General features: G+C 38.4%; 2 protein-coding genes across 4 annotated transcripts in view; one reads left to right on the plus strand and one right to left on the minus strand.

Moving 5' to 3' along the window:
- Nucleotides 1-8,312: 8,312 nt before the first annotated feature.
- LOC115214250 (cytochrome b-c1 complex subunit 8) lies at nucleotides 8,313-19,899 on the plus strand. Of its 2 annotated transcripts, none has more exons than XM_029783384.2 (3): nucleotides 8,313-8,474; nucleotides 12,731-12,886; nucleotides 19,751-19,899. In XM_029783384.2, the coding sequence occupies exons 2-3, from the start codon at nucleotides 12,733-12,735 to the stop codon at nucleotides 19,843-19,845; spliced, it is 249 nt and encodes an 82-aa protein (XP_029639244.1). In that variant the 5' UTR covers nucleotides 8,313-8,474; nucleotides 12,731-12,732; the 3' UTR covers nucleotides 19,846-19,899. The 2 variants fall into 2 exon arrangements, with proteins under 2 accessions (XP_029639244.1, XP_036360851.1); XM_036504958.1 differs by having other exon boundaries at nucleotides 8,395-8,517.
- Nucleotides 15,781-27,045, minus strand: part of LOC118764333 (glycine receptor subunit beta-type 4-like) — a 53,517-nt gene continuing 42,252 nt past the window's right edge. Inside the window, exons 9-10 of one of the 2 annotated variants that reach the window (XM_036504957.1) lie at nucleotides 26,634-26,883; nucleotides 15,781-15,801 (exon numbers count right to left, since the gene is read on the minus strand). In XM_036504957.1, the coding sequence (XP_036360850.1) occupies nucleotides 26,662-26,883 (222 nt within the window). In that variant the 3' untranslated portion in view covers nucleotides 15,781-15,801; nucleotides 26,634-26,661. Of the gene's footprint in view, nucleotides 15,802-25,890; nucleotides 26,884-27,045 lie in introns of those variants that run through there. The other variant, XM_036504956.1, reaches the window with a different exon arrangement.

The raw sequence follows: 27,045 nt of genomic DNA on the forward strand, positions 1-27,045 counted from the left end.
ACCAGATCTGTGGAGCACAAAGAAATGGACTCTTCACGATGACAATGCACCCTGTCACCGAACTCTCCTCACTCAGGAGTTTCTCACCAAAAACAACATGGTTTCATTTCTGCACCTGCCCTATTTGCCAAATTTAGCACTTGTGAACTTCTATCTCTTCCCCAAGATCGAAATGTAGCTCAAAGGTTACCATTTTAACACCATTGTTGAGATCCAGAGTGAATCACAGAAGTCTTTGACATGCTTATGGAAAATGACTTCCAGGCCAGATTCCAAAGGTGGCAGGAACACTGGGACCAGTGTATTGCTGTGGAAGTTGACAATTTCAAAGGACATGATGTTAAAACTTAGGTAAATAAGTTATTTTTTATTAAACATAACTAGTCCAGGAACCTTTTGATATTACCTCGTATATATGTGTGCGTGTGTGTGTGTGTGTGTGTGTGTGTATATATATATGTTTGTTCTATACTATTATGTTTGAACTTGATGTTCATATGTAGTGGGTTAATAAATTATGTGATTGGGTATTATATGGTAGTTGATTATTGATTAAGGTGTATTTCTCCATTTTCTTATTTTGTATTATATATATATATCAGATCATTCCATAAGTAATGTTGCTTTTTTATACTTTACTTGTTTGTTGAAACATGCTCTAACATGTTTAAACAAGATTTTTTCATGAATGCATGAATACCACAGAGCAAGGAAAGCTTCAGTTAGATAGATTTTAACTTGCAGACACTCAAATAATAATTTGTTGCTTTGATAGCCCCTAATGACAATAAAGGTCACAGAAGAGCTCTTAAGACATAAGCATAAAAATGACAAAAATGCAACAAATATTGTAAAAAATGTACAAGAAGTGTATACTAAAGGTGGTTTGAATATTCATAAGCGCTAACATTGGTTCCATAAATTTTGACAAAGGGATTTCAGCTTGGAAGATGTCTGGGCACCCTGTTTCTTTTGGTAAGGATTTGTTGAAAGCTGCTACTGGAAGAACCTCACATGCAACTATTGAAGAGTTAGCAGAGGAGGTTAATTCATTGTCATCTACTGTCCACTGCCATTTGCAAGAACTTGGAAGCATGTCTAAGTTGGCAAGTGGGTTTCACATAAGCTGAGTAAAAACAATGACAGAAAACATCTGCACTACTTTTTATCTATGAGAAAAAATTTCCATTTTTAAACTGCCTAGTGACTGGTGATGGAAAGTGGATACTCTATAAGAATGTTAAATGCTGACATCAATAGGTTCAGCCAGGAGCACAAGTAAAACTCCATCCAAAACAAGCTCTTCATCATCAGAAAGTTTTGTTAAGCATTTGGTGGGACTTTGAAACCTTGTCACAAAACCAAACAATTACAGCTCAAGTGTACTGTGAACAAATTGATAGATTGAATGAAAAACTTACAGAAAAAAGGTACTTTCCAATCAAGTGAAAGGGTGTCATTTCCATTATGACAATGCCAGATCTCGTGGTGCAAGAACCACATGTTCCAAGATTGAAGAGCTAGGTTAGGAAACGCTTCCACATCCTCCATATTCTCCTGACCTTGCTCCTTCAGATTATCACTTATTCCAAAGCCTGGAAAATTTTATTGGTGGAACAGAATACAATTCCTTAGATGCCCTTGAAACAGACCTTCAGGAGTTTTTCTCTTCTAAGCCAACTGATTTCGATAAGGCTGACGTAAAAAACCTTTTACAGCATTGAAAGAATGTTATTGTTTCAGATGGGGATTACATAGTTGATTAAATTGTTACATTACTTGTTTTTTTTATTTCTTCAAAGTCTACAAGAAACATTACATATGGGATGACCTGATATATATATATATATATCAAGGAAGCTTACAGACCCTGATTCACTCTGCTCAACAAGAGTACCATGGTAAGTACACTTGTAATCTTCAGCCTACAAGTGTGCGCTTAAAGTAGTTATATTCTTTTGTGCCATTCTCACTACATTTACCAACCATTTCACAAATTTACTGGAGTGGGGAGGGGGTGCATTTCTTTCCTTTCTAAACGAAACTTGAAAATGTCACTGACAAATATGTGTTAGTCTGTTCTAAATTATGAGAAATCTGTAAAGCATAGAAAGAATGTTAAAATTTGTGCAAATCCAAATCTAATTTCAAAAGTTTTGTGAGGATTACTAAAACTGTTGACAAAGTTTGATACTCTCATGGAAGTGAACTCGTTAATGTGAAAAGTAACCTTGGAACAATATTATATTTCTTTCTGTTAGTGTTAATGAATATTTTCAGTTGTTCAACACAAATTGCTATATGGCATTTGTTCATAAGGCCCATTTTGATCTCCTGTTTGACTCTACTCAAGATCAAGCACATCGACAACAAATGGTAAGAACGTTTTATTATACTGATATATAAACGATGCCAGTGCCGCCTTGATTGGCTTCCGTGCTGATGGCACGTAAAAGGCACCAATCTGATTGTGGCCATTGCCAGCCTAGCCTGGCACCTGTGCTGGTGGCACGTAAAAAGCACCCACTACACTCTCGGAGTGGTTGGTGTTAGGAAGGGCATCCAGTTGTAGAAACACTGCCAGATCAGACTGGAGCCTGGTTGGTGCAGCCTTCTGGCTTCCCAGATCCCCGGTCAAACTGTCCAACCCATGCTAGCATGGAGAACGGACGTTAAACGATGATGATGATGATATTGGTTAGTAAGGAGACAATTTATCATTAACTGGAGACTTATCATCTTGGGTTTATCCAAAAGACAAATAGGCACTGAAAACATGATAGAAATATTTTTGGATCAACTTGTAAAAGATGAAATGCCATTATAAAACTAGATCTCAATGCTAAGATAATGCTGTAGTTATTGGTTGGTTACAGAAATGTTGTTCAACAGCATTTCTATAACCAATTCAATTGCTCTTTTTGCTTGTTTCCCTCTCAACATTCTATTGACAAAAGCTGAAAAAAAAAATTTATGATCCATCAGTTTCAATCTGGAAACCAAGCAACTATGTACACAAATAGCTTAGGTGCCATCATTCAGCAACTTATACACAGACATGAATTGTGAAGTCCAAGGACTCATAACAAAGTTTAGAAATTCTGTTACATATTCCTGCATGTGCAAAAGTTCAAGGGAACCAAAATAAATTATTTAGAAAATTGTCTTGAATAAACTGTATGGCTTAAAGAGTGTGAATCATGTTATATGCATCACCATTATGAAGTAGGGTTTTGTATTAAAATGGAAAGGAAGGGTAACAATGTTACCTACAGTATAGGGATCTAGGAATTTCACCTTGTCTTTTAGGAATTTCCTCCAAAAGTAAGGGACTGTTTGTTACTGAAATCAGAACTGAATGATTAGACTTGTGCAAAGGTCAGTCAAGAATCACTATTGTCTCCAAAGTTGATGTCCACCCCCACTGCCCCAAATTCAGGTCCAATTTCAAAAATTTTTTCTGGGGATCTTACTGCTTTACCACTACCACAACCACTACTGTATGGGCTCAAAACATTACACCACATGCGTAATTCTTTCACAATACATCTCTGTTCCCTTGTTTTATTTAGCACCTGTAACCAGCAAAAAAACAGTGGCATTGCACAAGAAAGGGAAGGTGTTGTAGAACGTGCACACCAAAATAACGTAACCAGTGACCCAGTGTGAATGCATTAACCCTCCAGTGGTGCAGTTCTGTATTTCTCATGGTTAGTATGGTAGCATATGGAGAACCCCACTCATACTTTTAGCTATTTTTAGTATTTTATATGTGTTCTTAAGCAATAATATTACCAAAAAACATTTTGATATAAGGTATTTATTTAACATGTAAACAAAAAGAAACAAGTACTTTTTGAAAATGAAGGTCAAACAAAATAAAACTATTTTTTGGTGGGGAGAGTACTCCTTTCATATTTAGTATTTACTCATTGTTTGCACTATCATCCTGATCACTCTGAGTAAAGCAGTCAATGCAAATGTGCATGGCATGTTCCAAGCAGATGGGCTTATAGCACTTCTGGTAGCAATTTCTTGTCTTACGATCTTTTGACCTGAGAAACAATGAGCATCTTAGCATGGAATCTTCATGATGATGTTTTGGAGGTAATCCCTTAGATGCTGAGAAATATTGCATCAAGTCTTTCCTCAAATATAGGTTTGTCTTGTGCTGATGGATATGGTCCTCTACCAATTTGAATCCCAATTCCCTCCAAAACTTTTGGCGCCTGATAGCTGTTTGAGAGTTTGCCATGAATATATTGTATGCATTTATTCCTGCAACATTGAGTATGGTGTAGAAAACTGTAACTGGCCAATGTCAAGTATTTTTGGAAATATTGTAGATGGAACACAAATGATCCACAGTATCTACTCCACCTTTAGTAGTTGTAGAAGATATTAATCTCTGGTTTTCTTTTGTACTTTCATCAATTGCAGCATCATGATGCATTGTGGTCAGTGGGACATTTTTACCTTCCTTGGGAACATATGAAGTCAGTGTAACATTCTTCTGGAAACTTAACAAGCTTGTGTATTCAGTTCTGCCTCTTGTGGCTACAAACTGAGGAGGAAGTCCTATCTTGTTCTTTCTCAGATTCCCAACTAATGTTAATCTGTAATTCTTCAAGAGATTGACTGCAAGTCCATAACTTGTAAACCAATTGTTCATTGTAATATTTCTTCCAGACCCATTTGTATGAGACACCAACTGTTTTACCAGTGCTGCTCCTGAATTATCCACTACAGAAGGGCATGACACAGAAAGTTTTAGCATCTGCTAAAATAAATATTTTTATGCCATATTTGGCTGGTTTACTTGGCATGTAGATCCTGAATGGACAGTTCCCTCTAAAGGCAGCCAGTATTTCATTTACTGTCACATACTCTGAGACAGTCAAATGAAATTGTAGTTGGGGCCAATGCCAGTACTGCCTGACCGACATGCTAGTGGCATGTAATAAGCATCATTCAAGTGTGGGTCAATGCCAGTGCTGCCTGACTGGCTCCCCATGCTGGTGGCATGTAAAAAGCACCATCCAAACATGGTCGATGCCAGTGCTCCCAACTGGCTCTTGTGCTAGTGGCATATAAAAATCACCTTCTGAATGTGGTCAAAACTAGTGCCTCCCAACTGGCTCTTGTGCCAGTGGTATGTAAAAAGCACCATCCGAACGTGATCGAAGCCAGAACAGCTTGTCTAGCTCCTGTGCTGATCACACATAAAAAGCACTCACTACACTCTTGGAGTGGTTGGCATTGGCATCAAGCTGTAGAAGCCTTGCCAGATCAAACTGGAGCCTGGTGCAGCCTACTGGCTTGCCAGTCCTCAGTCAAACCATCCAACCTATGATAGCAAGCATGTAAAATGGATGTTAAATGATGATGATGAAGATTATAATTGGAGATACAATTATTAACAAATTTCCCAAAGAACTTTCTAAAAGGTGCGAACTTATCTTCTAGCCTCCTTTCAGCCTGGGTGTGGATGTCATCAAATCTCATAGGCCTCAACAGAAAACGAAATCGCTGCAAAGACATCGTTGCCAGAAAAATTTGAATTCCTGTACCATTGGTCACCCAAACATCTTCCATATTCATTCAGTTAGCTCTGAAAACTCCGAATAGATAAAGCAGTCCTATTGCAGCTTTCCTCTCCCTTTCATTAGTATGTCTCTCTTTTGACTTATCTTTATGCTTTCCTTGTTTACTGTCCATGTAGATATTAGTACAAGCTACTAATTCATTCAGAAGTTCTTGAGTGAGAAACAAAGACCAGCAGTCCTTTGCAGTGAACACATGTTTTGCCGCTACTCTTGGTCCTGGTGAATCCTGATATATGCTGTGAAAGACATGGAGAATTTCTTTCCAGAGAGTTTAGACCCAGGAGGACCTGGGATGAGGTGGTGAAGCATGACCTTCAAACATTGGGCCCCACCGAGGCAATGACTAGTGACTGGGACCTTTGGAAATATGCTGTGCTTGAGAAGACTCGGCAAGCCAAGTGAGACCATAACCTTGTGGCCTATGCCAGGGGTGTAACCAGCCCACTTATGCATACCTTTCCTTCATTGGACATCAAACTCTGCTTATGAAGACCTGTTGAGGCAAATGGAATTGAAATCGAAATCAAATTCGATGACAGGCATCCGTGCTAATGGAGCACTAAGAGCACCATCTGAGTGTGATCGTTGCCAGAGCAACAAACTGGCTTCCGTGCTGGTTGCATGTAAAAAGCACCATTTGAGCGTGATCGTTACCTGCGTCGCCTTACTAGCACTTGTGCTGGTGGCACGTGAAAAACTTTCGAGCAAAGTCATTGCCAGTGCCGCTGGACTGGCTCCTGTGCAGGTGACACATAAAAAAGCACCATTTGAGTGTTGCCGTTGCCAGTGCCACCTGACTGGCCCTTGTGGTGATGGCATGTAAAAGCACCCACTACACTCTCGGAGTGGTTGGCGTTAGGAAGGGCATCCAGCTGTAGAAACTCTGCCAGATCAGATTGGAGCCTGGTTCAGCCATCTGGTTCACCAGACCTCAGTCAAACCGTCCAACCCATGCTAGTATGGAAAGCGGACGTTAAACGATGATGATGATGACAATGATCTATAAACTGTTCCTTGTGGTCTGTTGTTCATTTTCATCAGTAGCATCATCTGTTTCTTCTAAAGGATCATCTGGTGAAGTCTGCAACATGCCATCTGCTTCAGTTTCTCCCTCTTCATCTGTTGTTTCTTCCTCAGCTATACTCTCTTCTTCCACTTCAGATTCTTTTTCATCTGGTTCTTCATCAAGAAATGATCCTGATTCTTCTATGTCTAATTCTCTCTCAGTTTTTCCATCTGCCTTTTGTAGTCCATTGTGAATCTGAAAGGAAAGATTTCTCACTTTTATGGCATTCAGAACCATCTAATAAAAAAAAAAAAAATTGGGGTCAGATACTCTTTTACTTGTTTCAGCCATTTGACTGCGGTCATGCTGTAGCACTGCCTTTAGTTGAGCAAATCAATCCCAGGACTTATTCATTGTAAGCCTAGTACTTATTCTATTGGTCTCTTTTGCCGAACTGCTAAGTTATGGGGATGTAAACACACCAGCATCGGTTGTCAAGCGATGTTGGGGGGATAAACACAGACACACAAGCATACACACACACACACACATACATATATATATATACGATGGACTTCTTTCAGTTTCTGTCTACCAAATCAACTCAAAAGGCTTTGGTCAGCCTGAGGCTATAGCAGAAGACAGTTGTCCAATGTGCCACGCAGTGGTAATGAACCCGGAACCATGTGGTTGGTAAGCAAGCTACTTACCACGTGAGAAATAATCAGCCTTTCAAATATAAGAATAAAATAAACAATAATAAAGAAAAGGGAACAAAACTGTGTCTGTCAATAAATAGTACAGATATATGCACAACCCCAGATACAAATAACACGTGTACACTTCTCATCCCTCAGCAAACAACTGAGTGGAGATGTGCATTAACACAGTGGAGTGTGTCAATAAATTACATGGTTGGATAGCTCTACCACTGCTGCCAGATGTAAGATACATATATACAAACATCAACACATTGTAGTTGCACACGGTTACAGAAACATCCATACTACACAACATCACGATTTTTTTCAAAGTTGTTCTAAAATCAATAAAATAGAAAACGCAGTAATTCTAGTCTGTTTTATGACGATGAGTAACGACATTACAAAATGATAGCAATTAAATTCATAGCTATAATAAATCTCTGAACGAGATGTAAACAGTAACTGCACGATAATGTGAGGTATACTTGCCATCTCAATATGGCTAACCACTAAGGGTGGGTGTTACTGTAGCTTGTAGCCCCAGGAGAAAATCGTCTCCAGCTGGCTTAAGGCACACTTTCTGTGCCCTTTATAGTGCGTATCACTTAGGTTGACGAGGGAGGGATGACCTCCCTTTGCAAATACCATAAAGAGCATAGAAAGTGTGCCTAAAGCCAGCTGGAGATGATGTTCTCCTGGGGCTACAAGCTACAGTAACACCCACCCTTAGTGGTTAGCCATATTGAGATGGCTAGTATACCTCACAAATTCATAGCTGTTCCACCGATATAAAGAACACTGGAATGCTTCGACAGCGCAAGATCCCGATAACGGACTTCGTCGCGTGCACTTGTCCTACAGGCCTTGCTAATACAGAGCGTGAAACATCAAGCAGAAACAGCCTTAGGTTCGTACCTTAACTAAAGAAAGCGAGTCGTATTCGGACAAGTAGAAAATAAATAAGATTTAATTTTCACTATAATAAGATTTTATTAATTCATATTAAGAAATAATTCACAGCAATAATCTTAAATTTATGAGGTTTCCTCGTTTTATCATCAATATATTTAAGATACGAAACTAAGATATAACCTCAGATTTTCTCTCGTGTTATCACCTGTCCTGTACTTGACGAAGGTCAGAAGAAGAGAAGAAGCAGTAAGTTTGTGTTTAATTAAATATATTTTCCACATATTTTACGGTAAAATAATTTTTCTTTCAACAGTGTTTTTCACCTGAAAATGTAAATTTTTATATTTATTTCTGTGACTGTTTCCCTGTGTTCTTTTTTCGTCCCGAGAACTAAAAATGTCATTAACTTACCACTACATTCGAGTATCTTTATAAAATTCTTTTTGCATTAACAAATTGATATTTATTTCATCAAATTTTAATAAAATATTAAATTTACTAATAGTTTTGATGTTTTATAAATAAAGACAATTTAATTTTTCGATTTTATTTCACTGCTGACTTTCAAATGTATCATTTACGAAGAAGGTTAAACTCTTTCTCTCGAGTTGCTTTCAATGTTATTTTAAAGCAGTTTTTGAAAACTATATTTTCTTCTATAAAATGTGTTCCTCGTCCTGAGATTAATCATTTATCTTTCTACTTAATACCTTAGTTTTTCTACTCTATTTACTAAATAATACTCCTTTCCCGAGTCAACAAGGAAGCTTTCGGAAATTCGCGATGTGAATTTTCCGAGGCCTCTCCCCCACTCCCCTTTCGCGTGCGCGCATTTTTTTTTCATATTCGTTCAGAGGAAGTTGTTTTACACCTATTACACACATTTTTTTTGTTTCTTTGAATGGTGTAACGCTTTAGTTTAACCGCATTTTCTACTCGTTCGTTCGACCTGCTAGAAATAGTAATCAAATCACACCTTCGCCGTTGCATAAATAAGAGTGTATATTTCTTTACTACCCACAAGGGGCTAAACATAGAGGGGACAAACAAGGACAGACAAACGGATTGAGCCGATTACATCGACCCCAGTGCGAAACTGGTACTTTATTTATCGACCCCGAAAGGATGAAAGGTAAAGTCGACCTCGGCGGAATTTAAACTCAGAACGTAACGACAGACGAAATACCGCAAAGCATTTCGCCCGGCTGGACAGTGACTGCTTATTTCAATCCTTATCATGAAGGGAAACAACTTTTTATTTCAAGGGATACTCTGGGATTAAACAACGTATACCCTCATCACTGTTGTGAATGAAACTAATATTTAACTTTTCGATTTCCTGAAGTAATAATGTTATTTTCTCAATTTTGTTGAATTTTTAGAAATAGAGCTATAAAACAGCCTATTATTAACAATCATTTAGGGATGAAACATTTTATATCCATACTCCATTTCCATCGAAGATCTCACCAATCGTAATTAAATGTCCGTAAAATAATATTCCTAAGATTTTAATTTAACTCATTTCAAGCATTTGGACATTTCACAATTAAATTCAAAATTAAGAAATATGGTATTTTCAAAGTTAGGCAAATACTACAAACTAAACAAAATATACGTTTTCCTATGTCATTATTTGAATCTGCCTAATCAAAACAAAAAACTATTCTCTCAATCGTTCTAAAACTGGTAAACACAGGTTAAACTTTAGCTATTTCACGTTTGCATTTAGGAAGCATAGTGTAGCCCTTTGTTTTCTTTTGGTTTCAGTTATTGTTATATGGCTGTGTTAAGAGCTCCACCTTTAAGGGATTTAAATCTGTTTTTTCAATCCCATTACTTGAGTATATAAAAGACTTAGACCTCATCAGCATCTGGTGGCCAGTATTGGTTAAGGCATAGATGATTACAAATAAGTTAAATCCTTGTGAGTTCTGTCTCACAGAGAAACTTCACAGCATCTTGTCCCAGTATGGGTTTCAAATTTTGTCACAAGGCCAGGAATTTCGACCCCGTACTCTATTATTTTATCGACTCCAATGGCATTTGAACTCAACATAAAGATAAATGAAATGCTACTAAGTATTTTGCTCAGTGGGCTAACGATTCTGCTGGCTCATTGCCTTATCCTGTCCCTTTAAGTCCTGTACTGCAAATAACTTCGACTGTCACCTATCTCTGAATGACACATAACCACAATTCAAGAAATGTCGTTAGGGGCTTGAAAACGGAAATTCTGTCAAAGAAACAATGTTTAGCTTCATTTTAGCAAAAACTTCCTATCAAAAGACTTACTGCTTAGATCATATGCATTTCAGTTTGATATTTCTTCAGTGAATTTCTTCAGGCTTTTTTCTTGCTTCAATTTTCAAGCATCATGGCAGGCAACGGGTTAGAATGTAGTTATATTATCGATAATTAATGTAGAGAGAGCGAGAGAATTTAGACTTGGAGAAAGCAGTAATATTTCAGTGTTGTTTGTACACATCAGCTATTTAAGTGATTCTGAGTGGAATTAATATCTGAATTTGTTGAGTATTGATGGTGAAGTTGTTTTTGGACAGGAGTAGTGTGATTACATCGTTGATTATTGCGTCTCTGCTTTTGATAGTGATTTGGGTCCAGCAAAACCTTTGAATGTAAGGAAAATCCATTGAGTATTTTCTTCAACTTTAATTGTGAGGGAATTAGTGATGAGACCACGAGGTATATGCATAGCTGTGGCAACCCCACCTTCATTGCGTCATTGGAGGAGTTGATAGCATGTCTTGGAATGCTTTCTTTTGAAAATATTGGTGCAGCTTCCAAGTTACAAAGCCTAAGTATCACACAAATTCAGCTCTGAGACTGAAAGTGATGCCCAAGAATCAATATCTTGTAAATATATGTGAAAACACCATCCTGTAATCAACTTAACCAGTATATAACTTTAACTTACCCAGGCAGGTACTAAGGACATAAAGGCGGTGAGCTGGCAGAGTCATTAGCACGCCGGGCGAAATGCTTACCGGTATTTCGTCTGCTGCTACGTTCTGAGTTCAAATTCCGCCGAGGTTGACTTTGCCTTTCATCCTTTCGGGGTCAATTAAATAAGTACCAGTTACGCACTGGGGTCAATATATTCGACTTAATCCGTTTGTTTGTCCTCTCTGTGTTTAGCCCCTTGTGGGTAGTAAAGAAATAGGTATTTCGTTTGTTTTTACGTTCTGAGTTCAAATTCCGCCGAAGTCGACTTTGCCTTTCATCCTTTCGGGGTTGATTAAATAAGTACCAGTTATGCACTGGGGTCGATGTAATTGACTTAATCCGTTTGTCTGTCCTTGTTTGTCCTCTCTGTGTTTAGTCCCTTGTGGGTAGTATAGAAATAGGTACTAAGGACATAACAGCAAGTAAAAACCACACTCACAACATACACCAACGATCTTTACATCTGATCATCAAGTTTCACCCAAATTCATGCAATAGTTATATATTTATAGTAGACTAACTGCATTTTCATCAAAATCTGTAGTTCTAAAAGGATTGGGACATTTATTTAAAGCACTCAGTCCACTCTGTAAAGTGGTTGGTGATAGGAAGGGCATGTAACTGTAAAAACCATGCCAAAGTTGACAGTGGAGTTTGGCACAGTCCTCTAGCTTTCTAGCTCCTGTGAAACTGTCCAACTCATGTTGGCATAGAGGCAAGATGTTAAACGATGATGAAGCACGACAAGAATTTAAGAGTTAAATAAAAACAAACTAGTTTGAACTTGCCCACATTTCTCATCAAAAATGATCTCCTGATGTATGTTGGGACTTTCCCAGAATCATCCTATTACTTTCCATATTACTTACCTGTATGGCCAACTGATCACATGAAATCATGGTTCAGGAATATTTGATCCCTGTTTATCTCACAAAAATTAACATATATAAGGCCCTAAACTCTTTCAACAAAGTTTGTTGAGCACTTTTATGTTTTTGTGCTGTAACGTAAGATGAAATTAAGATGTCTCATGAGCTTCCATACAATTTTTATTTATCCAATTCCATTCAAGGCTTTGGTTGACTTGAGGCTGTAGTGGAAGACATCTACCCAAGGTACCAAGTAAAGGGATCATAATTCAGAACCAAGCGATTGTAAAAACGGCATTTTTAAATATACGACTGTTTTTAGAAGGCATCCTGGCTATTATCAATAGATCCATCACAGTTCATTTTCTTTTAAATTCACACTGTTCATTATATTATTTCTTCTCAAACATCATCTATGTTATACATCACTGTGTAGACATTTTCTTCTTAGAACTGATTACATTGCCTCATGTTTTGAGCCTGTTGAACTAAAATATCTATGTTCATCTATAGACTTAAACTTGTCTTCTAACTTTCATACTTCTGGAGCTCCTCAGTTGATAGTATTTACTAGATCAAGTCTGTCATATGTACTAGTTGAAGTTTAACTAAGGTTGTCATTGAAAAAAACAAATTTTAATGAAATATTTCTTTTTCTTTTGCTAGCCATGGGTAAAATGTTTGGAAATCTCCACCACATTAGTGGTGTCATTACCTACAGTCTATCTCCATTTGAACAGAAGGCATTTGCTGGAGCTATTTCTCATGGAGTCCCAAATATGTGGAATCGCTTCAAGGGCCAAGCCTTTCGAGTTTTGCCTCGTAAGTATTATTAATCAAAAACTTTAAATTTATAAAGAACATTTAAAAGCAAGCTTGAAAGTAACTGCTTTTTAATGATGACTACTGTATTCTCTCTCACAGTGTGGTGATTGCTGTGTAATATGCATATTATTTCTGTAATATTTTATAAAATCCCTCCAAAGTTTTGATTACATTAAAATTTAATCCTATTGCATAGGCAGACAAAATATAAATATAATGATCAAAAGCAATTTTAGTGACGGGGTAAGTTGATTACATCAACCCCAGTGCTCAATTGGTACCAATTTTATTAACCCCAAAAAGATGAAAGGCAAAGTCAACCTCTGGAATGTGAACTCAGAATGAAAAGACAGATGAAATGCCACTAAGCATTTTGCTCAGCATGCTAATGATTCCAAAAGTTTGCTGACCTATTGAGAAATGTAATATTGAATTTAAAAAAGGAAATAATTAAAAATGTTGAATGAAAACTTTTTATTTACTGAGGCAAAAATAAGTATAAAATTTATACATAGCAATTATAGAATGTTTTGTTTGAACAAAGTTTGTTTTGATATATTTATTACAACACTTATTTAAAGGTGAAGATATAGTTCTACCTTTGCCGTAAAGTTTGTCTTTATATTAATTTTATATAGGTGCTGGTGTGGTTGTGTGGTAAGAAGCTTGCTTCCCAACCACATGGTTCCAGGTTCAGTCCTACTGTGTGGTGCTTTGAGCAAGTGTATTCTACTATAGCCTTGGGTCAACCAAAGCCTAATGAGTAGATTTGGTAGATGAAAACTGACAGAAGTCCATTTATATATACATATATGTATGCATTTGTGTATGTGTCTGTATTTGTCCCCAACCATCGCTTGACAGCCAGTGTTGGTGTGTTTACGTTCCTGTAACTTAGCAGTTTGGCCAAAAGGATCAAAGAATAAGTACCAGGTTTTTAAAAAAATACTGGATCAATTAATTCAACTAAAAATACTTTAAGTCTATGCCCCAGCATGGCCACAGTCCAATGACTGAAACAAGTAAAAGATATTAATCAATGTTGCAGTCTAGATAACTTGTATAGTAGTTTATAAACTTAATCTATAGTATATTTTGTGTTATTTACTTACCACTTTGGAACTTCTCATATCAATTCTCAGTATTCTTAACAGTCTGAGAGCAACCTTCTGAAAAGCTAGAGAAATCTAGATGTGTGTTGAGGAATTGAAAATTTATAGGAATGTAACTGTTGAAAACAAGTTCACTGCTTAGGTCTTAAGAATTGTTACTGAATCTGCTTTTTATATTGGCTTGTGAAGACCTGTTGAGGCAAGTGAAATCGAAATCTAATTCGATGACAGGCATCCATGCTAGTGGAGCACTAAGAGCACTATCTGAGCGTGATTGTTGCCAGAGCAACAAACTGGCTTCTATGCTGGTGGCATGTAAAAAGCACCATTCAAGTGTGATTGTTACCTGCGTTGCCTTACTGGCACTTGTGGTGGTGGCATGTGGAAAAACATTCGTGCGAGGTCATTGCCAGTGCCACTGGACTGGCTCCTGTGGAGGTGGCACGTAAAAAGCACCATTTGAGTGTTGCCGTTGCCAGTACCACCTGACTGGCCCTCGTACCAGTGGCATGTAAAAGCACCCACTACACAAACGAAGTGGTTGGTGTTAGGAAGGGCATGCAGCTTTAGAAACTCTGCCAGATCAGTATTGGAGCCTGGTTCAGCCATCTGGTTTGCCAGACCTCAGTCAAATCATCCAACCCATGCTAGCATGGAAAGCAGACGTTAAACAATGATGATGATAATAAAAAAAATCACTTAAAATTTTATCTACTTAGAGTGATATACTACAACGTGCTGGGATGCATCCTTCTTCAGACTTTCACTTGTACTCACCTTCTCTGCATAGAACAAAATTTCTGTTCTAGTTTTTGTTGAAGTGGTAAAAGGAGGATACACACACACATGCACATAAGTTTAACAAATTAGAGAATGATACTTTATATAGGTTGTAAGTATATTTATTCGAGGTTGAAGAAGAGAATCTCCATCTTCATACAATCTCTCTCTCTCTCTCTCTCTCTCTCTCTCTCTCTCCCCCTCCCTCCCTCCCTCTCTCTCACACACATACATGCATGTGCATACGCACGTGTGTGTGACAACAAAAGAAGTAGACCTCAATATCATTGAATTAGAGGAATCATCAACATTTCATGTTCATTTTCCATGCTGGTGTGGGTTGGACAACTTGACAGGAGCTGGCAAGGTCAGAGGTCACACCAAGTTCCATAGTCTGTTTTTGCATGGTTTCTACAGCTGGATGCCCTTCCTTATGCCACCACTTTACAAAGTGTACTGGGTTCTTTTATGCACCATCACCAATGCTTTTTACCTGGTGCCAGCACCTGTGTTTTTTATGTGGACCCCAGCACCCACACCAATGCTTTTTACGTGGCATCTTTGTTTTAGGATATGGAAGGTTCACATACAACACTCCATGTTACCTGGCAAGCCACGGGCATGAAGTTGTTCAATTGCTGATTGGTAAACACCTGTGACTCCGTTTGTCAGCTGTTGTATGCTGAGAAAAATTAGTTCTACCTCAAAATGTGACACATTTTATCGTCCAAGGTGAACAACTCTGCTTGACTTGGCAAGCACACACACACACACACACACACACACATATTTAGAGAGAGAGAGAGAGAGCACTCCATCGGTTACGACGATGAGTGTTCCAGTTGATCCAATCAACGCAACAGCCTGCTTGTGAAATTAATGTGCAAGTGGCTGAGCTCTCCACAGACACATATACCTTTAACATAGTTCTCGGGGAGATTCAGCGTGACACAATGTGTGACAAGGCTAGCCTTTTGAAATACAGATATGACAGAAACAGGAAGAAAGAGTGAGAGAAAGTTGTGGTGAAAGAGTACTGCAGGGTTCACCACTATCCCTTGCCAAAGCCTCGTGGAGCTTTAGGTGTTTTCGCTCAATAAACACTCACAACACCTGGTCTGGGAATCGAAACCACGATCCTAAAACTGCGAGTCTGCTGCCCTAGCCACTGGGCCATTGCAATATATAGCAATAATAAATCTCTGAGCGAGATGTAAACAGTAGCAGAACGACATTGTGAAGTATATTTGCTACCTAAATGTGGCTGACCCATAGAGGATGATGCTACTTTTGTTTATAGCCCCAGCAAGACATCTCCTCCATGGCAAACAACACACTATGTTCGATCAGTATTTGCGAATGGAAATCATTGTTCCCATCTCTAGCCTTACGTGATACACATTGACCTGGGTTTCTGGTTAGTAACCCGTCATCAGCGTGTGACAGTTACCAGCTAGGGATGGGAACTGATTCCATACGCAAAATACTATATGCTTTTTCCAGTGACAAACCGTCGCTGACCCCTGTGGGTCAGCCACCTTTTGGTGGCTAATATACTTCACAATATCATGCTGCTACTGTTTACATCTTGTTCAGAGATTTCTTATTGCATGTTTCTCCTTTTTCGAGATCAGTTTGTCACAGGAAAAAGCATATAGTAATTTGTGTTTGGAATCATTTCCCATCCCTAGCTGGTGATTGTCACACGCTGATGACGGGTTACTACCCAGAAACTTGGGTCTGTGTGTATCACTTAAGGATAGAGATGGGAACGATGATTTTCCCCTTGCAAATACTGATCGGACACAGACTGTGTGTCATTAGCCAGCAGGAGGAGATGTCTTTCTGGAGCTATAAACAACAGTAGCATCGTCCCCTATGGGTCAACCACATTTAGGTGGCAAATATACTTCACAATATATATATATATACACACACATATATATATATCATCATCATCATCATCATCGTTTAACGTCCGCTTTCCGCGCTAGCACGGGTTGGACGGTTCGACCGGGTCTGGGAAGCCAGGGGCCGCTCCAGGCTCCAGTCTGAATCTGGCAGAGTTTCTACGGCTGGATGCCCTTCCTAACGCCAACCACTCCGTGAGTGGATTGGGTGCTTTTTACGTGCCACCTGCACAGGGGCCGGAGGGTCCGGCATCGTCACGATCGGTTCGAGCATTTTAACGTGTCAGCGGCACGGGGGCAACGAGGTCCGGGGTACTTTGGGGATCCGGGGTACTTAGAATGGGTAGGGGGTATGTGGAATTGCTGCAGAAAGCAGCCCGGGTCTTTGTAGTCACAGCATATCTCCAGAGATCTCGGTCCTTCGCCATTGCCTCAGTGAGGCCCAATGCTCTGAGGTCATGCTTGACCACCTCATCCCATGTCTTCCTGGGTCTACCTCTCCCCCTGATACCTTCAACTGTTTGGGAGTGGCACTTCTTCACACATCTCTCTTCATCCATCCGCAGCACATGACCATACCATCGCAAGCGTCGCTCTTGCACACCACATCTGATGCTTCTTATATCCAGCATTTCTCTCAGGATGCTTACACTCTGTCTTGCGTGCACACTGACACTACACATCCAGCGGATCATGCTAGCTTCATTTCTTTCAAGTCTACGCATGTCTTCTGCAGTCACAGCCCATGTTTCATTACCGTGAAGCATGGCAGTTCGCACACATGCATCATACAATCTACCTTTTGCTCTGAGGGAGAGACCTTTTGTTGCCAGTAGGGGTAGGAGCTTTCTGAACTTTGCCCAGGCTATTCGTATTCTAGTGGTGATACTCTCTGTGCATCCACCTCCGCTACTAACTTGGTCACCCAGGTAGCGGAAACTATCAACTACTTCTAGTTTCTCTCCCTGGAGTGTGATGGAATCTGTTTTCTGAGTGTCTGTTGTGTCTATTGTCCCTGTGCATCTGCCGCACATGAAAGCTATCTTATCTGTTAATTTCCCTTTAATGTTGCTGCACCTCTTATGTGTCCATAACTTACATTGGGTGCATCTTATGGAGTTTCTACCTGTACCTTTCCTACAGGTTGAGCAGGGCCACCTACCCGAGGGGATGTGTGCTGAGTACCTCTTGCTGCTTACTAATACTTTGGTCTTTGCTACATTTATTCTAAGGCCCTTTGATTCCAACCCTTGCTTCCACACCCGAAATTTCTCTTCTAGTTCCGGTAGTGATTCTGCTATGAGAGCTAGGTCATCGGCATAGAGGAGCTCCCAGGGGCATCCCGTTTTGAATTCCTCTGTTATTGCCTGAAGGACTATGATGAATAAAAGGGGACTGAGGGCTGAGCCCTGGTGCACACCTACTTCTACCCGGAATTCTTCACTATATATGTATGTGTGTGTGTTTGAGTTGGGGATGATGTTAAAACTATATCAATTATGAAAATAAAATATAAAAACTGTGATGAATTGATTGATAGTCAAACAGATATATGTAGATCGATAGACAAATATAGACAGAAAGGCAGACAAATAGATATGCTTATACAGAAAGACAGGTAGACAGACTCAAACATCATCATCGTTTAACGTCCGCTTTCCATGCTAGCATGGGTTAGACGATTTTGACTGAGGGCTGGCAAACCAGATGGCTGCACCAGGCTCCAATCTTGATTTGGCAGAGTTTCAACAGCTGGATGCCCTTCCTAACACCAACCACTCCGAGAGTGTAGTGGGTGCTTTTTACATGCCACCAGCACGGGGGCCAGTCGGGCAGTACTGGCAATGACCTCACTCGAATCTTTTTACACATGCCACCAGCACAGGTGCCAGTAAGGCGACGCTGGTAATGATCACGCTCGAATGGTGCCTTTTTACGTGCCACTGGCACGGAAGCCAGTTGGCTGCTCTGGATGGTGCTCTTGGTACCGTACTTGCACGGGCACAAGTGAGATATGTGGGGAGGTAAGTAAACTGAAACACACACACACAGATAGTCAGAAACAGATAGGTAGATACACAGATAAGCAGACTGATAGACCATGAAAAGTAAACAAGGGAAAAGGAATGCTTATTTGTATTGAAATTCCTATTGTTTCCATGTAATAAGTTAGCTCAGTAAGTTAACTAAATGTTTTTAACGATCATGTTGGGAACTATATCTGTGTGTGTGTATTTATAGAGAGACAGACAGACATATATAGCCTTGTGAGTAGATTTGGTAGTCAGAAACTGGACACACATACACACATGCGTCCACACAAATATATACATATATGTGTATGTATTTGTCCCTCACCCCACCTTTTGACAACCAGTGTTGGCTTGTTTACATCCCTGTAACTTAGTGGTTCATTAACAAAAAAAGAACGACTTGATAGGATCAGTACCAACTGTAAAAAGAGAAAGGAAAAGTACTGGGTTCATTCTGTTAGGCCTTCAAGGTTGTGCTCTAGCTTGGCTGTCATCCATTGCATAACAGGAGTAAAGACAATGATGTGATTAAAGCAACTTGATATTTTAATTCCTCAGCTGATCAAATCCTATCGCCTATATAGATTGGCCTTATTGACTGCTGTAACCTAATACATTTCAACCTAAAAATGTTCAGCTATTATATTTGTTTTGATATATGGTTTGTAAAACTAAGGTGGCAAGCTGGCAGAATTGTGAGCACACCAAATGAAATGCTGTGAAATGCTGCTAAGCATTTTGTCTGTCTTTATGTTCTGAGTTCAAATTCTGCCATGGTCGATTTTGCCTTTCATTCTTTTGGGGTCAATAAAATAAGTATTAGTTGGGTACTGGGGTTCAATGTAATGGACCTACTCTATTCCGTGAACTTGCTGACCCTATATCAGAATTTGAAACTGATATATAGTTTGTAAAACTGTATTTTGTTAATATGTTTTTGTTTTAACATGTTAAACTTTTTCCTTGTTGTAAAATTTTCATTATCATTTTTTACAATTTTAAAATTTTCCATTTTGTTATTTTCAGCATTGATTTTTTGTTACTTGGTCTATGACTATGGAGAGAAACTACACAGTGATTCCTTGAAGAAGAACCCTAAGGATTTTGAAAATGATGAATAATGAAATACAAAAATTGAAGTTTTACTATTTAGAATAAATCCTCTTGTTAAAGTCTTTTTCTTCTTTCATTTCATGTGTGACTTAAGTCCTGCATTTGGTATTCTTTATATTTTACTGAAAATTTCCACTACAAGTTTCATCATTATTTTGTTTAGTTGTTGAAGCCCATTTTAAATTGTCTATAGTGAGGTTAAACTGTATGGTTTGTTCATGCATTTTGTCCGTTTTTCCATGCTAGCATGGATCAAACCAGTATATTATTGAATGCTGTTCTTGTCACTAACATTTTCCTGCATTTCAAGTAAGGGATTCTTTTCTTCTCATCTTTGAAGGCACAAAGGCAGCTGAAAATTTGGTGACCATGTCAATTACAACACCACTGCTTGTAGCTTGGCAATTTTTAGAGAAGCACAAATGCAAATGCACTCAGATACATACAGGCACATATACTACTAAAGACACAAGGTCTGAAATTGTTGGGTGGGGGTGTTAGTTGATTACATCGACCCCAGGGTTCAACTGGTACTTAATTTATTGACCCCAAAAGGTTGAAAGGCAAAGTCGACCAAGGCAGAATTTGAACTCAGAACATAGTGATGGGCAAAATACTGCTGAGCATTTCGTCCAGTGCACTAACGATTCTGCCAGCCCGCTGCCTTTACAAGCACATATAATAATAATTATGTTTGTATACATATGCATACTTATGTATATGGACATGCATACATGTGTGCACATACATGTATGCATATGTATGAAAGTAATGATAAATTCAATGAAAAAGTTGAATGGATAGAATTAGAATAGGGATACTTCAAGCATGTTGAACAAAAGCTTTATGAAATCAATGGTGAAGTACTAGAAACCTTTAATACGCGACCCCTCTCCCCCACCCAAAAAAAAAAAAACCAATCAGGAAATTCCCCAGGCCTGGCTCTCATTACAGGTTATTGGTTCAAAATCTCAACTTTTATCTCTGAGATTTAAATGCAATGTATATAATGAGTATCAAGGGAATGTTAAACAAGAGTGGCTGTGTGGTAAGTAGCTTGTTTACCAACCACCTGGTTCCGGGTTCAGTCCCACTGCGTGGCACCTTGGGCAACTGTCTTCTACTATAGCCTCGGGCCGACCAAAGCCTTGTGAGTGGATTTGGTAGACGGAAACTGAAAGCCCATCGTATATATGTATATATATATATATATGCGTGTATGTGTTTGTCCCCTTAGCATTGCTTGACAACCGATGCTGGTGTGTTTATGTCCCTGTTACTTAGCAGCTTGGCAAAAGAGACCGATAGAATAAGTACTGGGCTTATAAAGGAATAAGTCGTGGGGTCGATTTGCTCGATTAAAGGCGGTGCTCCAGCATGGCCACAGTCGGATGGCTGAAACAAGTAAAAGAGTAAAGAGAAAGAGTATATCTGTCAGCCTTCTCATCCTTAAAGATAATAAAACCATTGCAAAAAATTACCACCCAGTAGCTTGCCAAAACATCATGTATAAGATGTACACCGGGTGCTTTAACCTGTACCACCAGCTGTATTCTAACTCCTGAACAATGGTGGGGAAAGAAGGAAGTGTCGAACATCTACTAATTCATAAAATGATACAATAAAAAGCTGCAGAAATGTGACTTTGGTGTGGTTAGACTACCAGAAAGCCTTTGATAACAAACTACATAGGAAGGCAGCGAGCTGGCAGAACCGTTAGCATGCCGGACGAAATGTGTAGCCGTATTTCGTTTGTTGTTACGTTCTGAGTTCAAATTCTGCCTAGGTCAACTTTGCCTTTCATCCTTTCGGGGTCAATAAATTAAGTACCAGTTATGCACTGGGGTTGATGTGATGGACTTAATCTGTTTGTCTGTCCTTGTTTGTTCCCTCTATGTTTAGCCCCTTGTGGGTAATAAGGAAACAGTGTGCCGGTGGCACGTAAAAAGCATCCACTACACACGGAGTGGTTGGCATTAGGAAGGGCATCCAGCTGTAGAAACACTGCCAGATCAGACTGGAGCCTGGTGCAGCCTTCTGGCTTCCCAGACCCCAGTTGAACCGTCCAAACCATGCTAGCATGGAAAGCGGACGTTAAACGATGATGATGATGATGATAACATACTACATAGGCAGATTATCAAAGCTCTGCAATTAGCCAGTTTCACTACTCTTAACTACCTTCTACCAAAAACAGGTAAACCTCCCTACTTACAGTTAACGACGAACATACCAAATCTGACACCATACATTACCAAAAGGGCACACTTCAAGGTGATTGCTTGTCAGTACTGCACTTTGTTCTCATTAAATCCCTTATCACATCTGATCACAAAAACATTGGTATAGAAATGAGTCCAGTAATATCTCTCACCTTTTCTTTGTTGATGTCATGAAACTGGATGTTGCCAAGTATTAACCACATCAAAAACAAAAAACGTGTTCTTATAATTCAATTTTCTAAAGACTTTGGATAAAATATGGTGAGTCCCAATGTGCATTTTTGCTGGTAAAACATGGTAAACATGCTTTACTCCAAGACATTAAACATGAATGACCTCAATATACAATGTTTATTTTCTGGTGAAAGCTACAAAAGAGTTCAAAAAAATTTTGGTCTTCTGAACTTTCAGCTTACAAGAAGTATATTGTCCAAAACAACTTTTCAATGCCTTCCCAACTGCCTACTGATGACCTTCTAAACTGGTCACTGCAAGGACTCAATGAGATATACATACAAACTCACAGGCTGTTTAGTGTTACTGAAAAATTCAACATCAGTAGAGTTGCAGACAGGCTATTCTTCCCATGCAGTGATAATTGCTGTGTTAAATATGTATGAAGGCATGAAATGAAGCAGAGAAAAGGGGCTTGTAACATTTTGCTCAAGTTTGCCAGCACAAAAGGACATATTTGAATAGCTAATGAAAAGAGAGCTGATCCTGATCTTTCCTTGTGGAACATTAATAAATTCTATTAAATGGAAAGAAAAATGGTGGAACAAATTCACTGTGACAGATCTGTATGGGTACTTGGTATGAAGGACCCAACCATAGAGGAAATAAAGCTTGGCATGGGGTATCAAGAAGTTTATGACATTCCACTTTGAAGATCTTCCATGCAATTTGAAAGCAAGAGATCCCCAATAAATACCAGCAGCATAAAAGGCAGAATACATTAACAGAGCAAATGAAGGCTGTGTAAAACTAAAACTTGACAGCATAATTGCCAACTGTGGGAGAATGTCTTTTAGATATTACCTTCTTGTGATGCTGTAGTCAGAACAGTTTAGAACAAAATAAGAAAAAGATGAGCAATGAGTCAAACAAAGACTGGCATTTGGTCAGTTATGACTAGGGTACCAGTTGATCTGATCAATGGAACAGCCTGCTCATGAGATTAATGTGTAAGTGGCTGAGCACTCCACAGACACGCATACTCCTTCACATACTTCTTAGGGAGATTCAGCATGACAATGTGACGAGGGTGGCCCTTTGAATTACAGGTACTACTCATTTTCTAGTTGAACAAACTGGAACAATGTAAAATAAAGTGCTTAGCTCAATGACTCAATGTGCCACCAGGAATCGAACTCATGATCCTAAGATCATGAGTTGAACACCCTAACCACTAAGCCATGTGCCTTCATTACCAATGGTTAAAAGAATATTGGTGTAACTTACAAATTAAAACAATTGGCCAAATATTCTTGGGAGCAGTGCACAAGAAAAAAAAAACATGTCTGTTGTGGAATTCAGCTGCCCTCTTGATACCAGTTTGGTTAGAAAACTTCAAGACTAAAATTTCGTCTATGGGCCATTGATAAAGAGTTTGCAGATCTGGTCCCCAAGTTCCATTTTCAGTTTCATACCTGTAAAAACTATCTGGAACAAAGTATGGCATAACTTCAGTTCTTAGGAAATGATTACTACTTAATTCATACATTATAAATAATGTTATCTGGGACAATCAAAGTCTGCAAGACCTTAAAGATTCACAGAATGATAAACAAAACAAGATGCTTTCCATCTCAAACTTGCTATCAAGCAGGTGATCAGTCAAAATTAAATCCAATTAAAAAGAGAAAATGAAAAGCAAGCATAAATATGACAGGCTTGTTTCAGTTTCCCTCTTCCAAATCTGCTCACAAGGCTTTGGTTGGCCTTGGGCTAATAGTAGTTAATACTTGCCCAAGGGGGTCACATAGTGGGATTGAAACTGGAACTATATATTTGGGAAGTGAACTTTTTAATTACACAGCAATTCTTGCATTTATGACTCTTTTAGCATAAGACTTTAGTGACAGGCAGGAAAGACACTCTTACAATATGAACTAAGTCAGTAGAATCTTTCTAAGTTGTTATTTATCGTTGATAGAACATTGCTCTCACAGCATTATGGTTCTATCCACATAGAAGTGAATACATAAAATAGGTGTAAATCACAGCTGAACTGTAAAGAACTGTTGTTTTGTTTTTATTTTATAGTTATGGTTCTGTAGTTAAGAAGTTTACTAAACAATCACATAGTTCCCACTGCAAGACATGTTGGACAAATGAATTCATCCATTGCTTTGGGTTGACCGAGGCCTTGTGAGTGAAAATGTCAAAACAGAAACTATGTTTATGTAAAGAAAATTGGACCATCCTCACCACAAAAAAAAGCAAAAAAAACAAAAAACAATAACTTAAAAAGTCCGACATATTTGCTCTGCATCGAGTTACAGAGCACTCCCTTGCTATTCTAATCATCAGAAATTCAGTGAATGACCCATAGGTGTCTTTAGCCAATGACAGTGGATGTAAAATAAAGCCATACCATTAGATTTGCAGACTCCGGTGAATGAAATTCATTCTTAATTTATTACTAATAAAAAAAAAAAGAACTTCAGTAGTAGTTCAATTCCTTATTTAGAAAAGAATATTAAAAAAATTTATTTATTTTCTCATTTTGACACTTTATAAGCAGTGTATAGCGGTTTGACTGTTGCTAATGTGTGAAAACTGCATTATACTTTAGAGTTATCTCCCTTGAATTATTAGGGAGCGGCTCTAATGTTTATTGTCAAAGCCTCTTATCTGATGAACTTTTACTTACCGACATGGAATTATGAATGCGTTTAATTTACAACAGTTTGACGAAATATTCTTTTACCTGATAGAGGAAGACATTTTAAAGATTTTTTATTTATTACAAATTTACAATGAGGGAGAATCTCAGCATAGCTACTTGACCTGCTGGAAATAACATCCAAATGACACCCAACTTTCTTAAAATTAGTAAAGACATTGGACAATGTAAATTTAGATAAGTCTGAAAAAAGAACGAGCGGGATGGTCACGGCTGGTATGCTTGTCATCATGGGGCTTGCTTGAGGTCGACCCTTTGAACAGTAACTTGCCTAAAACTGCTTGTATTGCAATGTTAAAAATGAAATATTACTACAAATCTTGGACTGAAGATATTATAATATTTATAATATTATAATATTTCAAGAGGTAAACTGTTGTCGTTTATTAAGTTGAAGATTATTTCATTTGATTCTTTAATTCTTGACAATTTTGAAAATTAAAATACAAAGTCAGTAGATACTTATGAGACACATACGGTCACTTACTTTGAGAAAGGCATGAAAAATGTGAGTTCTCTCCCCTGTTGTCCTTAAAATCAAGGTTAATACTGCTAGTCATGAAAATGGAATTTTCGCTGTTGTTAATCAGATATTGAGCTGGCTGAAACGTTAGCACGCCGGGCGAAATGCTTAGCGGTATTTCGTCTGCCGCTACGTTCTGAGTTCAAATTCCGCCGAGGTCGACTTTGCCTTTCATCCTTTCGGGGTCGATTAAATAAGTACCAGTTACTCACTGGGATCGATGTAATCGGCTTAATCCGTGTGTTTGCCCTTGTTTGTCCCCTCTGCGTCTAGCCCCTTGTGGGTAGTAAAGAAATAGATATTCAGTGGGTAGAATATGCTGTGAGCATTATGTCTTTCAAAGAGTTAGTAAATGTTCCTACATCTTATTGCACATCACCAAATCGGATTTTTTTTTTTATAAAACCAGACTATATTTACAGGAGACGATAGTGCTTTTTAGAAATGCCACATCCAATACATGATATTGATAAGCAGAGCAGGGACAAATTAAAGAATTGTCAGTGGGGCCCTCTACTCTACAAAAGCTGAAGATTGGTGTTTTATGCTTCGTGTAGAACGTCAGTTTCAGCCAAAAAGTGTTGGGGGCTTGAAGCTCGACTGTTAGCCACAATGATATACAAAATGTCCTCATAGCCTCCTTCGCTCGAGCGTGTGCGCGGGGCCTAATTTGATTCTGCCTGTTTGGCTTAAAGCCGGCTCTGTTGGTAAATACGAAAGCTAGAGGGTCAATAAGTCTGCAGTAACGATCAGCTTCGTTAGTTCTGTTACCATCACTTCTTAGAAGATTAAAAGAAGTGAATCGGTTTCAACCATGAATTGAAACCTGTTTTCATAATTTACTTTCCGAACATTTGCTTCATGTATATAATTTGCTATAAATTATATTCATGTATGTATGTGTGTGTGTGTGTGTGTGTTGTTTCCTTTTAGCTAGGCACAAAATCACATGTTTTAAAGTGACAGTATGATGTTCATGACTTTCTCTACATGAATGAAATAGCACTCAGTACAGAATAAATAAAAATATTGATGTAGTTATTTATTTTATTTAGTTTCAGCTCACGAGCAGTGGCCATGCTTAATAAAAAAATATTTTAAAAGTTATATAATAAATGTCTTAAATATGAATATTTCAGAGAGAGAGAGAGAGAGAGAGCGCTAATAGTGGTTAGTAGAAATGCCACATCCAATAGATAATATTACTAAATATGAAAGCTACAGGGAAGATAATTTTGCAGTATTGATCAGCTTTGTTAATTCTTTTACCAACGTTTTTATTGTCAGCAGCAGCAGCAGTTATTTTGTATTCATCAACATCTCTTTCTGTAACCATTCCGTTTGAAAAGCTATCTTCTTTGTAACTCGTGTTTGCATGTTCACTCATTGACAACTGGAATAATAATAACAACAACAGCAATAAAAACGAATTAAAGATTTATAAAAATATCCTAGGTTTAGACATTAAAATGTTTTCTAGAAGGCGAAGGTACAACAAATTGTGATTTGTAGTTGAGTTTAGAGACAACCGAATTAATGGCCCTTGATTGGATTT

This window comes from Octopus sinensis, linkage group LG7 (genome assembly GCF_006345805.1).
Source record: "Octopus sinensis linkage group LG7, ASM634580v1, whole genome shotgun sequence".
Taxonomy (NCBI): domain Eukaryota; kingdom Metazoa; phylum Mollusca; class Cephalopoda; order Octopoda; family Octopodidae; genus Octopus; species Octopus sinensis.